At 38.2% G+C, this 17,810-nt stretch overlaps 1 protein-coding gene across 2 annotated transcripts in view; it reads right to left on the reverse strand.

Moving 5' to 3' along the window:
- Positions 1 to 1,891: 1,891 nt before the first annotated feature.
- Positions 1,892 to 17,810, reverse strand: part of LOC121871769 (peptidyl-prolyl cis-trans isomerase G-like) — a 41,766-nt gene continuing 25,847 nt past the window's right edge. Inside the window, exons 8-12 of one of the 2 annotated variants that reach the window (XM_042374217.1) lie at positions 11,143 to 11,404; positions 8,154 to 8,255; positions 5,801 to 6,090; positions 4,585 to 4,643; positions 1,892 to 2,761 (exon numbers count right to left, since the gene is read on the reverse strand). In XM_042374217.1, coding sequence (XP_042230151.1) covers positions 2,133 to 2,761; positions 4,585 to 4,643; positions 5,801 to 6,090; positions 8,154 to 8,255; positions 11,143 to 11,404 — 1,342 coding nt within the window. In that variant the 3' untranslated portion in view covers positions 1,892 to 2,132. Of the gene's footprint in view, positions 2,762 to 4,584; positions 4,644 to 5,800; positions 6,250 to 8,153; positions 8,256 to 11,142; positions 11,405 to 17,810 lie in introns of both variants that reach the window. The other variant, XM_042374216.1, reaches the window with a different exon arrangement.

Below are 17,810 nucleotides of genomic sequence, written 5' to 3' on the forward strand. Positions count from 1 at the left end.
AATACAGTATACCTCTTAAAACACTTACAAATCCAATGGTTAACATTTTATCCATTAATGTTTTTATAGTCATACAATTTCCTAGTCTATAACAAATTTCATGATTATTTGTCTCAAGTAACTGCTTCATTTCTTATGCTTACTATCAACATAAAGTACTGTACTACAAACAGTTACAAACCAGTTCACTACAGACAAACCTTATACAGTGGAGTCTCGATAATTCGTGAAATATAAATTCACATTCTTAAATTCATGGATGCCTCTATTACAACCTATTTTTACTTTTTTGAAAATATAAAATAATAACATAAGAAAAATTCAAAGTAGCGGTGGGAAGCAGGACGGTTAGCTGGTGGACTGAGCCTAGCGTACCCGTTTGACCTCATTAATACAACATTATAGAATTTCACCATAATTCCCAAATTATTTACGGTCATTTTGTATAATTTTGGGGTATTTTTTGGCCTCTGGAACCAAACTAATTTTTTACATTTAAATCAATTAAACTATAATTTGCAGTTTGATAATTCTCAATGTGTTTTGGTACTTTACCAAACCCACCAATTATCAAGACTCCACTGTACGACAAAAACCACCAATCCTTGGAGCTAAATTGATGGAATTTAGAAGTAAATATAATTAAACCATAATCATTCTTGTTTATTTAGATATACAGTTGTTCTCCTCATGTGAAACTAAAATATAACAATACCGACAGCAAGTAACTTATCCCAAAACTTGATCAAAAACACTTCTCGACTTACGACGGGGTTAGGGACCCAAATCCAGGTCGTAAGTCGAATTGGTCACAAGTTGAAAATGCGAAAATAATACATAGAAAATCTAAAATGGGTGTCTCTTTTTCTTTCCAGCACCACAAAACTCTAACTTTTAAGCTTGCCAGCCATTTTAAAGGGAACTACAAACAAAAATTTTGTCAATACACAGCGCAATCACCAACGTCGGGACTTGAAAATACGTAATTTGAAATTTTTTGGGTACAACTAGGGCGGTCGTAAGTCGAGGAGTGTATATATATATATATATATATATATATATATATATATATATATATATATATATATATATATATATATATATATATATATATATATATATATATATATATATATATATATATATATATATATATATATATATATATATATATATATATATATATATATATATATATATATATATATATATATACTTACTATATACTGTATATACAGTATAGTCTCGATTTACGAGGATTTCCTTTACGCGGTTGGTCATTTAACCGGCACCTGGTCAGATGCGGCAATTATTAGTTACGCGGTACATTCCATCATTTACACGGGAAGCGACGTGGGCAGGGTGCGCACTAGGTCGCCCAGTCAACAAAACATTACCGAGTTCTTCACCCGCTACCCACCACAGCCAGCCCAAGTCAGTGATAGTGATAGTGAGGATATGGACTTTGAGGGGTTTGACAAGGAGGCCCTGCTAGCCTCTGTGGTGGATAGTGATACAGGTGATACAACTGATACAGGTGAGGGCCAATAATCTGCCCTCTGCCTCAGAACCAACCCCCCATCCCCGTGTGCCCAGCCATCTCTTCTACTAACGTAAGTGTTAAAAAACCTAATATTATTGATATTTCTCTTAAATATTAATTAAGTGTGCACACCATCATAAAATTAAGATGTTATTTTTTACTACAATGTACGTATTGTGTCGGAAAAAGGGTAGTATGGCGGTCGGCCCAGTCTCTATTTCAATTAATCCCATATGTTGTGTTATTTCATTTACGCATTTCTCGTTTTACGTGGACCTCCACGGGTTTAATTGACCGCGTAAACCGAGACTATACTGTATGTATGTATGCAAGAAAATTATCAAATTAGCATAACAAATATACCCAACAGAACTGTAGACATGAAAGCAATGAAAATGTAAGGGTAAAAAATTCTTCATTGTCATCCTACATAATAATGTGTCAAGGATTGTGTAATACTGTACAGTTCTTCACAATACAGGTATACACAATGGTCAGGTCAAACAACTGTATCCTACCTCCTAATTTAATTCAGTTTTACATGAATATATAAAGTAATATACAGTACAGTACAGTACTGTACAGTAGTTTAATCACTGTCGCTACTGCTGGTGTCTGATCGATGGCGCCTCCTTTCACGCCCCTTGTCCCTGCTGCGTGACCTCCGGTCCCTAGACCTTTCCCGCCTGTCCCGGGATCTGTCTCGTCGACTATTTCTCTCTCTGGAACGACCCCTTCGGTCTCTGGATCCATTTCTTCTATCTCGTGACCTGTTACGTCTATCTCTCGACCTATCGCGTCTATCTCGGGATCTACCGCGCCTATCTCTAGACCTATCCTTGTGTCTTTCGTGGGATCTTGAACGATCTTTACCTTTACCTTCATGGGATCGGCTTCTTCCCTTCAGTTCTCGACTTACTTTTTTATGATCCAACTCTTTTTCTTTTTTAATGTCTTTCTCTTCTGACAATTTTTCTTCTTTCAATTCACCGTTTTCTTCCGCTCTTGGTGAAGGGTTGCGGCCTGAGCGTTCGGCTTCATTTACTCTTCCATTGACAGTTTTTGGTTTATTTACTTCGTCCTCCTCTTCCTCCTCATCCTCATTGTCCATGACTTCATAGTCAAGAGCAGTCTCATCAAAGTCATCTTGCTTGTCTCTCTTCCCAACATCGTGTTTCTCTTTTAAGTCGCTTTGTTTTTCTTTCTTGATATTTTTTTCTGGAAAAAAAATGTAAAAACAATACAATTAAAATGGTTTATCAGATGCCCAGTCAATAAAAAAATTCCTGCACCCTTGGGTCTGACAGCCTTTACAATGATCACTGACAGAGGCCATGTTCAATGGGTAAGGTTAGTACTTCTGTTTGTGTGATGCATTGTGTAACCAATATGATGTATGGATCCTGTATATCATGTTTAATTAATACAGAGAAAGTAACAGGAATACATATAAAACCCGTGTTGTTCAGAATTCTCGGTCCGGTGTGTCATATTGTAAAACACCGTCGAGGTGCAGATTTTTTTTCTTTTAATATACAATTAGTTCTACTGTGGTCTTTGTCCCTGCATATCTGTTGGCAGCTGTTTGGTAAAACTAGAATGGGATCACCCCCCAACACACACACACACTACTAAAAATCAATATGAAATTTGTACAGTACAGGTATAGTATAAGCAAATTTGAACCAAGATACAGAATATAGATAAATTCATGAATTAGGTTATCAAGTGTTCATGGGAAAATCATAGGTTATTAGCTTATCAAAATGCATTTCTCTACCCAAGTCTTGACAAACCACAAGGTAGGAACCAAATGCATCAGAGCAATTCTTTAATACCTTAACTATTACTCAATACTCTGTACTATAATAACACAGGTAAAAGAACCATGTTAACACAATACCATGAATAGAGTTGAAAGGATCTCCAGGACCCACCTACAGTATCAACTGAGTTAGAGTGGGTGAAGTGAGGGATCCCCCAATTATTCCTCCAATGTTACCACCTTCAATATCTGACACAAAGTCACCTATAAATGGGTGTACAAATCAGTAACAAATAATTATTTCATAGGCTCTGACACATATCATCAGCTGATCTCAGATTTTAATGTAGAAGACATGTATGAAATCTAAAAGGTTTACTTTGTTCTTCAAGCTTACTCAAGCACTATATACTTCATAAATGTGCTTAGTATGCCTAAAAATACATAGTGTATATTGAGCATACATGGAACTCAGGTGTGCTTACTCATATTTGTTGACTCTTGTGTACTCATCTTCCAAACTCATTGCACATTTATTTATTTATTTATTTTTTTTTATTGGGTAGCTGCCAACATCTTTCTTACAGAGAGCAAACGACCATTTTCCACCACGGCTCCCTCACCCAAGCCACTTATCGGGATTTTTAAAATCAAATACAATATCATAAATCTAAGTACTAGACCCAGCCAGGGTTAATATCTTGAGTTCGTAGATCTACATAATAGACCATCAATGGGTTAAAAATTTACCATTTACCCCATGTTGTTGGACCAGGAACCTAATCCCCTTTTCCCCATTGAACTAAGGTTTCTGCATCCTGACAGGGGCTTTCAAGAACCCTACCCCCATAAATATCAAGGATCTACTGGAAATGAACACAAGTCTTACTGATATACCAACTGAGTATGCATAGTGAGCAACTTATCCTTTCAACCACTGTGGAAGTCTTGATTCACTTTATGTTTTGGAAATGAAAATAATTTCTTAGAAGGATTTGCCCTTTTCAACAAACTATGGTCTATTTCTTATGAGATTTGATGTAAATGTTCCACTTCTGCGAGTTAGGAATGATATTTAGTTAAATATTTGGACAGATAAGATTAATCAATACTATTCAATGAGTTTAAAAATAAATTAAATCAGTATGGGGAGAGAGTGTTGTTCCTGATTCTGCAATAAAATAATAATTTACTGAACAAGATGGTCACCGAAGGCCTTCTCTTTCATCTCCATGATTAATGTGGAAAAGTAAACTAGTATCATGTTTCTGCTTACCTTTCCTGATTTTTTGTTCATCATCTGAATCTTGGTCATCCCTCTGTGGTCTGCTGCTGCTGTAAGAATTCATTATAATTTCAATGAGTACTTGAGACAAAACTTTGGAAATTACCTACATTTACATCAATATCCCTTAGCATTATAGCCTGTCAAAATAATCTCACCCTCTTGCTAGCAGATTAAAACAGTTGCAGCATCACTAAGGTTATTGTGGAAGCAGTCTTTCTAGTTTAATAAGCAAGTCGTAGAGTAATCTGTCACCTCTGCATCCAAAATAGGTTCTATTTTTTTTTGTATGCTACTGCAGAGTATGTACAGAGACACTTGAATATTTATACTGTACTGTACTGGTTTTACAAGTGATATAAGAGTTATCAAGTTTTCATTAATGCTTTAAGGTATATATCCTATCTTTAGTATCATGGAATGAAATGCCACAGTTGGGCAAATCATCTGGTAGGGAGCATCTCAGAGCATCAGTTGCCCTTGGTTACCCTGATCTGTTGTTCATAAACCTTCACTGTGCTGTAGTCGTAGGTTTTTTAATTCAGGGAAATGGATAAACTCTTTGTACAAGATATATCCTCACAAAGGTATTAAAAATGATGCAGGATTAACACAACAATGAGTTATTCATAATATTTTGTGGCTAGACAGGCTGTGAGCAATGCAGAGGGTTGAGGCTCTGCTCAAAGTGAGTGAGTGTGAGAGGGTCTGCCCACTGTTAGGCTCTTAGCGATGCAACCTATATTGTCTGCTAGCAAATTGGTTGGTACTTTAATTTTACTCTCTGCACACATCCAAAAGGTGCAGTATCAAATGTATTATTAATAAACCAATTGAAATTATTATTCTATATACTCTATAACGTCTATTATAATATCTATTGATAAAGAAATTTCTAATCAGGATATGAGTAAATGGCAGTACAAGTGTATGTAATTCAGAGAAAGTTATTGTACAGTATAAGGTACTCACAGAAAAGCTACTTTGCTTACAATGCAAAACATTGAATTATTTCTTCTGTAATGCTACCATAAAAGAGGATAATGAATAAAAAATATTAAGAGTAATTAGCTGAATCAGAAATTAATTTGTAAATTTCAAAACTCTTCATGAACTTTTAATGATGTATTTAATACAGTTATTCTAAATCTCTAAGAAAAATATGGGAAAGAAATGAAACTTTTATCTTACTGCATCATCAACTTACTTATCATTTACAACCGATTCAAGTTTTTCACGTTGGCTACGTAATTTTTCCCTGAGATCTTGATGGCCAAACTCCTCTCCTCTATCATTCCATTGATCTTTGTTTCTTCCTTCTCTCCAGTCTTCTTCAGTGCGAGTCCTTTCCCGAGCATCGCGCCAGTCCTGGTCTCCTCCGCGCTGCCTGTCTCTGCCATTTCGCCAAACTTGCTGATTTCTTCCCTCTCTAAAGTCTCTTCTCATTTTATCTCTTGGATCTCGCCAATCACCCTTCATCCCTGGCTCTCTCTGAAACTGGTCACGTTTAACATTTTCATTATCTTTCCCACCACTTTCTTCAATTTCACGATGCCGCTGTTCTCGTCGCCGCCGTCTTTCCTCAATTTCTTGCTCTCGCTCGTCCTGCCTCATTTGTCTATCTTCCTCTCTTCTCATCTTTTCCTCATTCCATTTCTGAATAGGAAATATATGCACAGAAAACTCTATTATTCACTAGGCTCCCTGAAACAATATGTTGCCAACTTGAGTTCTAATCTACAACACAGCAAGGTCCGTGGTACCAAGCAAAACAGCATGGTCTACACACAATTCCTTTTTCTTGAAAGACGGAGGACATCATGGACAAAGGGAAGCAGCATTCTGTTCTCATGGTTCTAAATGACTGTACCATAAGAGGAACGATCCTCATCTTGGCTTAACCCGTTAATGGTCACTGAAGTAAATTACATCATGCCTTGTGATATGCTAATTGGTCACTGACATAGTTTATGTCATGTTAAACTAGGGTTCTGTAGGCTTTGGTAAGGGTTCCTATGGGTCCAGAACTGTAAAATAACTAATTTTATATTATGACTAGGCAGCTCATGGCTATAAACAGAGGGAGGGAGGGAGGGAGGGAGGGAGGGAGGGAGGGAGGGAGGGAGGGAGGGAGGGAGGGAGGGAGGGAGGGAGGGAGGGAGGGAGGGAGGGAGGAGGAGGAGGGAGGTGGGTAGGTAGGGAGGAGGTGGGTGGGTAGGGAGGAGGTGGGTAGGTAGGTAGGTGGGTGGGTGGGTGGGTGGGGCATCACATTCCTGCCTTCAACACTGCAGTTTTATCACTTCTCCCAGTGAAAACTTTCAGGATGCTACCTGACATGCAACTTTGTACCTCCAGTGTACACAGTGTATATTTACAACTAAGTACTGTATATAGTTATATTAATAAATAAATAACATAAGGAAATAGAAGTGGTAGCAGACATGCTGGCACCTCAGAACAACACTGTGTGCAAGACAATTCCTGACTGCCCAGTACCTTTAAACCTGGTAACAAACTTATAGGTGTACTTTTCACTGTTGCCACATGACTTTGAGGGTCCTTTGGGGTTGTTTTAGCCAACAAAAAGAATGTGAAATTATTTTTTACCATGTGGGCACGACTTAGGTTTTATTAATTGACCATCTCTGGGTTAAGCAATGCAGAACTATGATTCATGGACCAACACCTAAAATAAATCATAAAACTGAATGTAAGTACTTTGTTGAAAGGTGGCACCCAAGTACTGTGACTAAAGTATCGGAGTGTGGTAGCAAAAGAAACATAAAGAGGACATTGACGATTTTACTCGAGACACGTTTTTTGACCTTGCAGTTTTCCCTGGGGATCATTATTGTGTAGTGGATTAAACACGATCACTAAACTGTTTTATATTCTTTGAACTAAATTAACCATCATGATTTTCTTAATTGTAATAACATTCCTGTGCTGAGACTGTGATCTCTGTAACCCTCTTATCATTGCTCACTATACATTCAACAAATTAATACCTAAATGATGTTAAATAGACTGATATTATAATTAACAACATTTTACGGTTAATTGCCATGCTTACATAAATTAGCCATGATTACCCACTGGTAGTTCTCCATGCTGCACAATCTATTGCAGCCTTTCTCATCAGGATTTTAACTATAATGTCATTTCTTACAACCTCTCCCCATGTTGTTCTTGGTCTACCCAGGCTCTCTTCTCCTCTACATTTAGACTTTATTCTCCTCTTTTCAATCCAACTGGTCTCCTCCATTTGCTCCAATTTTCCCAAACCACCTCAGGCTACCTCTACATAAACCTTGCCCATACTCTCAATACCCAACCCTGAACAGGGTCTCACAACTTTCATTGTCACATTGCACATCCATCTCGCCAGTCCCATTTCAGTTCGCTCAAGCCTGCACATGCCGTCTTCTTTAACTACTTATGTTTCACTGCCATATAACACTTCATTATATTTCCATCCTTCCAGGTTTGTGTTTCTTACAAGAGGAGCAAACAAACATCACCTCTTTCTCATCCTCCTTCCTTCTCCCTAACATGTTTACCTGCAACTGGTCATATGAGATGGTGCGTCGCTGAGCTTGTCGCCAGTGGGGCGGTGTCCTGCTTCGGGAACGACTTTGGGATGGTGATGGGGTGTGGTATCGCTAAAAAAAATAATAACAATTAATGGAGAAAATAAATAAAATTCCCTCGCATTAAGAGCGGATTAAAATACAGTAGTAATAATGAATACCTGTACAATAAACTTTAGATTTTGCAGGAGTTATGTTTCTGGGGAATGGAATGACTTCCACCACCAACCAACTTAATTAAATAATGGAAAGCTCAAATTAACCCAAAACTTATATTTATGAAAAACTACAGAGGGACACAAAGGAAACATTGATCCTCATGTTCAGTGACTTAACAAACAATCTGAACCTAGCAAATTTGCCTTGTATTTATTTCTTTTTTTTTACCAATTTAATTTCGTACAACTTTTTAAAACACAAACAACATAATAAAAAAATATTTGTTGAAAAGAAATAACCAGTAGACCTTCCACAAAGTTACAACTGGCCAGAATACATTTTCTGAGATTACTCTGAGCATTTCCAAAAGTTCCACGGACAGGTTTTAGGTCACATTTTCTGCAATATAGAACTTTCGTTAAATGAAGTTGCATTACATAAATCAGTGAAGTGCAACATTTTTTGCATAGGGCCAAAGCTTACTGTGTGTAATTACAATGTACATAAACATTATTACAGTGATCCCTCGGTTAACGATTTACCTTCCATAAGATTCTTAACTTCGGGTAACGAGCAATCCCTCGATTAATGAATTTTTTACGAGCCGACCTCAACATGTTTTCATTTGCATTTGGCGGTCCACCAGCTGTAGTATTAGTCCGCCAATACAGTAATCGGTTTTAGGGCTTAAATTCCTTACTATTTTAGTAAATATCATGAAGTTTATACTTTTCAATAATTCTAAAAGATTAATATTAATTTTTTTTGTAATTTTAACAATTATTGAACATAATTGAAGGTAAGGTAACTAGTTTTATGTGCGCCATCCAGCCTGGCAACACACCAAACAGGCGCCAGTCTCTCTGTCTTTTCAGTGGAGGTAACATCTTGCTTGAGACTCTCTTTAACTAAACGCATTTTTTTCTGTGTTTGCAAGCAAATTATTGGTCTTTTTTTTAATTTATTTTACATATTGACAATATATAATGCAGTGCAGTGTTGATTTAAATTAAATAATCTTGAATTACACCAAGAGAACTAAAATTTTATGGGTGAAATGGCACCATGGGGTGACTTCTCATCCACCCCAATGCCTTCTCTTCTCCCTTCTCCTCCACCCCCATTCTAATTCCCATCATCATCATCCAGGAGCCTTCTACATACACACCTCAAAGTAAGTGTACTTTTCTACCTTTTTTGTTGAATTTAGGCAATTTTCAGTGAGCTGGAACCAATTACCCAAAAACCCATTGAAACAATGGTTTCGGCTAACGAGTTTTTCAGTTAACGAGCAACCTGCTGGAACGGATTGTGCTCGTTAACCGGGGGACCACTGTACTAGAATAGTCTCTCTTCCATCAAGGAGATAAGGTTCCTCGAACACAGTGTGTTGGAAAATATGCAATGGGCATAAGCAATATTTTATGGGGAAAATATTATTAGGAGAAATGGGTATTGATGGTAACATATTAATAACGATTATTTCCAAATAAATCTCTTGAGAGAAGAGAAGACTAGTACAGTACTGTACATATACTGTATATGAACAACCAAATAAAGAACATGTTTTACCCCACGATGAAATAATAATGATGTTCTTATGGTAACAATGATGAACTTTGGAGGGTGAGGGGTTAATGTCTTGAGGCCTCACCTGCCTCAAACCCTTCTAACTCCACTTAAAAGCATTTACATCTTTTCATAGTTAGGATTTCTCCCGGGGCCTTGCAACATCTTAGCATTTTCAAGTGTAGAAATCTTGAAACTATCATATATCATGCCCTCATTCAAACAAAATGCTACATATAACGTACTCGACTCATTAACTTTCTTCTCCCGACTGATGGCCATTACAATAACACCACTGCATAACTTGTCTAAAATCACTATCTTCTCAGCTAGTGTCTACATCTTTTTTTTCTTTGCATTACCATCCACAGTCTTTATGTTTTGGTCTCACAGTACAGTTAATGGTGCAAAACTAGCTTACCATTAAATGACATAGGAACCAACAAGTGGTGGTTAACACCATGCTGGGTGTGGTGCCAGGCAATTGCTAATTTCAGGGTCAGACTGACTGAAAAACAGTTTTTTTCCATGTTCAGTCAATAAGTGCCATAATTTTTCATGGAGAAGGTACCGGTAATTGAATCTGTGGTCTAGAAAACCATATTACAGGGTTCAATTGTATTGCACCAGTCACATGATACCTAACCCTTGAGTTTTGTGAAAATCAACGAATGTAGAGCGTGTTTGTTATTATTATGCTGGATACTGAAGAGAAAATAAACCCAAACAAGTTAGAGGTGTTTAGAGGATGAACCACTGAAACTAAGGTCCTTGGTGGTTAAATGTACCAATGTAACACACATCAGATGATTGATTTACCTTCAGTACAACAGATATGCAGCTATAAGATATACAGTATGTTTAGTTTGTGGGGAAGGGTTTTGTTCAATACAATACCGTACACCGAAACCTTCACCCAACAGATAAAGTCTAATGGACTACACCCCCATAGTCCATTAGATAGAGGTTTTGCAGTAATAAATTATTCCAAGAATTTGCCAAACCATTACAAGGTTTACTGAATTATACTGAAAGTGTTTAAACAGCTAGTTGCATTTTCTGTAATTATCATTAACCGAAAACCCCACTTTCTTGCCCCCCACCCCCCCTTTGATGGGGGTCAAGAGAAGGTATCGGAGGATCTCAATTGGGAGGGAAGGGAAGGTTGCATGTGTGCATGGGAAATCTAATTTAATTTTTCTATAAAAATAAAAAGAACTTCTTATCTTACCAAAGAACCTCTTCCTTTGACCTTGCGGCCACTCTTTGTATAAGCTCGGACAGTAGCCCGAGACCTCTCCCTGCCTCGGTCCTGACGTCCTTCATTCTCACCATCTTTTTCTGGTCCCGCACGATACAAAAATCGATTTTTGGGAACATCTGGGATTTCATCAGGATTAATTACGGACACAGATATTAAAGGATGGCTCTGAAACTTGGCTTGGTCACCACCTTCAGATGTGTCATCCTTTACTTCACCTTCCTCACCAGAGCTGATGAAAAAATTACAAAAAAGAGCATAATAGCCTAAATAGGAAATAATTTAAAGACCAGTTGTGTTACTAAATGTATAAAATATGTTTACATGTATTAATCCTGTCAGGATCATTCAGTAACTGGGCAGACTGCCAAGAGATAAAAACTATTGTGGTGTAGACCATTTTCTCACACATTTGATACTCAATAATTGGATACAGTGTTAGTTGTGTGCAATACTGGAGCTGAAATATGAATACTACACATGATTTTTTTTTTTAATAAACTCACGTTTGACAAAAATTGAGCAAACCTCTGTGACTACTTTTATATAAGATGGAGGCAATAACACTATCAGACTACAGTACCCTTACCTTTGTCAACCCTTTCTTGCCTTCTTCCCACTGTTGGCTCTTTTCTGTAGCACCCATCAGTGGCATGCCACAATTTCTCCAATTCCATAATGTACAGTCTTGTTCTTTCAATGAATTCTATTTTCCATTTTGCAGTCTCTTTAAGGTGGTGCATACTTAAGGACGAGTGATTTTCTGTTATCTCCTGTTTTGTTTTTCAATTTTCTGGTAACATATAAGGTAAAAAAAAAATTCAAACCATTTTACTTCTCACTGTCAGACAAATGGTGGCATCACTGAGATGATGGTTTGAGTGTGGAAGGAGCTATTTTTTGTACATAAAATATGTGCTATTGTATTTTATATGCTATTTATCAATTTGTTTAACATAGCAATTATTGTTTAAAAAGCAGTTATAGCGCTACTGGTGTTAGACACACAATAAATGACTTCAGTTGGTCTTGGATTGTCATGACTAAATTAAAATTTTTACCAAAGGGGACAAAGTTGGGATACCTGGAAGGTTCAGATAGCTGAAATTCAGATAAAATGAATTGCACTGTAAATTAAATAGTCTATGACACTGGATAATAATTGAGACATTCTCCATACAGTGGCTGGGTTGACGTGATTGGGTTAGGTTGTTGGGTGTTACTGTGTTAGTACCGCAGGAACCAAATGTTACCAAGTAGTGATGAATATTAACTCTGGTGCCTTAGATACTCTGTGGTGCAATGTATAGTACTTTATACTCAAAATATTGGGGTGCTACAGCAGGCATCCTCCCTTCCCACATCCTCAATAAATGTGAGTTCAGCATTTGCGATGACCCTAACCCTACCAGGAATTCAATTAATGCGAGCAAAATTCAGCCTTATGTGAGATGTCATACTCCCTCATAAGGATTCCAACCCTGATGACTCTGCAGATGTCACTCCAACACCATCACCCACTGTGTAAAACCTTTACCACTACCTCCATCATCTCGTCTACCCAAGGTGATGTATCTGCTTTTATTGTTAAGTACATTGTACTGTACACTTGCTTTATCTATTATTTTAAAAATCATATTGTAATGACTTGTTTTATGGTTTATTTGTCTTGAACACGGGGCTGGAACATTTTCATTTTGGGTTATGGGACGCATCCTATTTTTTCCCAATTAACAAAGTATTCGATATAGACAATTTAGATTTATGTGAGGGTTTTCAGGAACACATCCCTCACATATATCGAGGACTTACTGGGTGGAGTGAGCCAGCGGCACCCGACCACAACAACAACAAACATCAAACTGACCAAGCACGGCGAGTGTTACCAACGTGCCCAAAAATGCCAAGATTTTCTCAGATCATTTTATATAACTCGGCATTTCCCGAGTTATTTTATAATAAATTCTGAGACCATATACATGCCGAATTATATGAAATTCTGAGATATTGAATGTCAAGTTATCGAGGGTTTACATATACAGTGTATTGTAAAATAAATAGATGCGCCTATAGGTCGTTTCCTTGTAGTTCCTCATATGTCAAGATTATCATTGACATTATTCTGGTAGGTGTCTCACAAGTAAGAAAAATGCTGTAACTGTAGATAAAATCAACGTATTCACAGACTGCTTCACTTTTCTTCTGTTAAATGCCAAAAAACATTAACATTATACTTAAAACATTATTATGATGGATTTGTTTCAAACATGGGAAAAAGACTGTGATTGTAAACTGAAAATATAGGAAGGTGGAAGTGATGATAAACTGTTTCACTCTTACAATATTAACATTACTTTTGCGTTAGGTAGGATATAAATTTTGGTGGGGTGGCCCCCAGAAAAATACCTAAATCATGATGCGGCCCATGACTGAGGTAAGGTTGCCCATGCCTGCTGAACATTACAGTAATATTTTGGCACATTTAATGTATATGTGAAGTGATACAGTGCAGTGCAGATATACACTACAGGTTAATGCTGTACATTACAGTAATATTTTTGCTCAGTTTTTGTGACTAAAGTCAGACAGGTTCCTGTAGTACTGTACCTGTACAGTTAGAGAACATGGCTAGCAGGCATGTTGCCGAGACATCTGCATCAGAGAAGGCCAAAACACCCAGGAAAACTGTAAAGTGACATGAGATGGGTGAAGGAGCGTGCTCTATAACTAGAGTGTTTGGTCTGGTCCAGTCTATCGTGTCTACCATCATCAAAAAGGCACAGGAAGTGAAGGCTGCAGTGGAGAATGTCCCCAAACTTCCTCTTCCAGATTAATGAGGAAGCGTGAACCAATCATGGATAGGATGGAGAGTAATCCAAGAATGGATTCAGGACCAGACTCAATGCTGCTTGCCTCTCTCCACAGCGATCACCACGGTGAAGGCCAGCAACATCTGGGTGATGCTGAAGACAGAGAGCGGTGAGAGCAGTGCAGGTGATGCCCCTTTCAAGGCAAGTCTTGGGTAGTTTCATCGGTGCAAGAGTAATGCCAATCTCCACAACCTTCATCTGACTGATGAGGCAGCCAGTGCTGATGTCGTGAGTGCTAACGCCTTCCCTGCACTCCTGTAGACCAAGGTGGAGGAAGGAGGAAACACCACCAAGCAGGTCTTGAACTTCAACGAGAAGGACCTCTTTTGGAAGAAGATGCCATCAAGGAGTTTCCTGACCAAGGAGGAGAAGACTGCACCAGGCTTCAAGGCAGCCAAGGACTGCTTTACTTTGCTGGTTGGCAGTAATGCTGAGGGGGACCTTAAGTTGACTCCCATGCTGGAGTACCATTCCGAGAACACTAGAGCTCTCAGTCATCTGGCGCTCCAACAGGAAGGCCTCAGTCACGATGGTGTTGTGCCAGAGTTATATGGTTGGGTATCTCTCCAAGCACCTCAAAGAGTACACCGAGAAGCTGAACATTGCTAACAAGTTTTGCCCGATCCTTGACAATGGGCCATCGCAACCACCTATGATGGGCGAGTAGACTGACAACATCAGTGTGACCTTTCTGCCCCCGAACACCACCTCATTCATCCAGCTGATGGATCAGGTGTCATCGCTACCTTCAAGGCCTACTATTTGAGGCCACAGATGGAGAGGGAAAGTCGACCATCAAAGAATTCTGGCATAGCTACAACATCAAGCATGCCATAAATAACATCGACAAGTCGTGGAAGTAGGTCATGCAAAGCTGCATGAGTGCAGTGTGGCCCGAGTGCATGCACGACTTTAGCAGTTTCACTGATGTTGGAAACGTATACTGTGACATCGCCAGCATTTCCCAGGAAGCCAGCTTTCAGGAGGTGGTTGAAGACAATGTGGCGGAGGTCTTGGAGAGCCACTTTAAGGAGCTCAGCACAGACAACCTGCTGCTCCTGAAACAGCAGCAGAAATAGAGGAGTCACCGGGTGAGGAAGAAAACCCTGCACCCATGACGCTGACTCTGAAGGTGTTGAGCTCTGCCATGGACCACGTGAACACTGCCGTGGAGCTCCTTGCTCCCACAAATGAGCATGTATCTCATAATAATTGGTCACACCGATGCCATCAATACCAAAGCACAACTGCCGCTCACTGTCCTCATTCAGAGAGGCCAAATTAATGGTATGTATTAACATCAAGTAGACCAAAAATATTTATTTTATTTTAATTTGCCAGTCCTACTAGGCTTGGCTATCATCAGTGGGTTATTATATAGGACCATGTAACCTGAAATGTGCAAAATGGTGGGTAAAAACATAAACCAGAAGCACCCAATACAATTTAAGACTGTAGAATACACACACAGTGTCAATTAAAAATAAAAGTGTAGCAGTAATTATTTTCCTTCCAAGTATCCAATGGAGTAAAGGAAGAGCATCTTCACAACTTGGTTCAAATTATGTGCAATTCCAAATGAATTGATAGGTGCCTCATCGATCAGACAATAAATTAATCTAAAAATGGAAGGTGGTTCAAATGAAAGAGAAAGTCTACAAATAATTCCTCTATATCTACCAAAAAATAACAATAATCTGTACGGACAGAGAACCTGCCATGAAGTACCTGTATACAGGGTATACACTTTGTAGGTATTGGAAGGCTCAGTCCAGAAGCACACTGTAGTGGTATGTTTCTTACCGATCACTTATGAGGCTCTCAAGCCCACAAGGAGTACTAATATGGTTCCTTCTCAACATGCAACATCAACCACCAAGACATTTGTATCATGGATGTGTTGACAAAAATAAGCAAGATACATACTTATATGTCTGGGCTTTAATACTTTGTTGGAGAACAAAATGTAATGGTTGGAAACATGCTCAGAGAAGTAGGACACAGATTGTCTGACCATTATTTGGAAAAATAACTCATGAATGACATTCAACTTCAAATTTAGAATAATAATACAGAAGTTAGCAAACTACCGACAATGGTACAGACAGCAGTGATAAAACTGAATGACCAGAGAGCATGGTGTCCTGTCATTTACCTTACAAGCCTTTTCTTGATACCTTGATATACTGTATACTGTACAGTACAGGCATCCCTCCGCATTTCAGAAATTTGTGCTTACGGAATTTTGAAATTAAGACCAAAAAATTGGGATAGGGATAAAAAATTTGCTCTTATGGATTTTTGACAATTTAAAAAAATATATATATAAAATAAATCACAATATACTGTACTGTATATCAAAGAAATTCACCAAAACTTTAAAATTTCTTTTGTATGGATTCTGGGTGGTTGAGGACCCACAACATCAACAACAGTGCTGCTCAGTTTGAATTCATTCCCCAGTTTGTGTTCAGTTTTGCATCTGTGTTCAAGAGTATATTACTGTGTACCATTATTCAGGCCATCAAGTTCAAGTGAAAGCAGTGGTGATAAAAGATTCTATAAAGGAATTAAATTGGACATTAAACTTGATGTTTTAGGGAGGTAACTCCCAGTAACTCTGATCCCACAACCTTCTATCGTGGCTCACCGATAGAACACAGAGGGTCAGTGTAGATGGTGTCAAATCTGAGTGGGGCTGTGTAACCAGTGGGGTTCCCCAGGGGTCAGTACTGGGCCCACTCTTGTTCATGATCTATATAAACGATCTAGATACTGGGATCAGCAGTGACATAAGCAAGTTTGCGGATGACACCAAAATAGGGCGGCAGATTAATTCAGGGCAGGATGCAAATGCACTACAGGAGGATCTAAATAAACTGCAGGAGTGGTCAGAGAAATGGCAAATGAAATTCAACACCAGCAAGTGCAGCGTACTTAATATTGGTAGAACAAATACAGTGGGGTATGCCATAACGAATCTAATTGGTTCTAGAACCTTGTTCGTTATAGCATTCGTTTGTTATAGGATTAATCCATTCCAGGCCCCCAAATACAACCACTTAACACTGAAAAATATAATATAAAATTGTAAAAGTTGTAAAAAAGTGCATAAATATGCATTTAAACCTCTGAAATAAAGAATATCATTTATATTTGTAATTAAAAAACAATAAATTAGTAAAAAAAAAAAAAAAAAAGTTCGTTGTAGGAGTTTCGTTCGTTATAGCATTCTCAATTTTATAGGTAAAACCGTTCGTTATAGGAATATTTGTAGTAGAATCCATTCGTTATAGCATACCCCACTGTACTGTCAATGTATACACCTTAACAACATCAACCTAGAAAGGTCGACTTGTGAAAGAGACCTAGGGGTACTTGTAAGCCCGGACCTACGGCCTAGAAAACAGTGCGTTAATGTTCAAAATAAGGCAAACAGAGTATTGGGTTTTATATTTAGAAGTGTAAGTAATAAGAGTGCAGAGTTCTTATTGCAACTACAGTATATCTTGCGCTAGTCAGGCCGCACCTGGATTATGCAGTTCATTTCTGGTGCCCCTATTATAGAATGGATATCAATTCACTGGAGTCGGTGCAGCGAAGAATGACGAAAATGATTCCGGGACTTAGAAACCTTCCATATCAAGATAGGTTAAAGAAGCTAAACTTGCATTCCCTAGAAAGACGAAGAGTGCGGGGAGATATGATAGAAGTATTTAAGTGGGTGAAAGGAATCAATAAAGGCGAGATAGATAAAGTTCTTATAAT

This window comes from Homarus americanus, unplaced genomic scaffold, assembly GCF_018991925.1.
Source record: "Homarus americanus isolate GMGI-L3 unplaced genomic scaffold, GMGI_Hamer_2.0 scaffold39675, whole genome shotgun sequence".
Lineage (NCBI taxonomy): Eukaryota > Metazoa > Arthropoda > Malacostraca > Decapoda > Nephropidae > Homarus > Homarus americanus.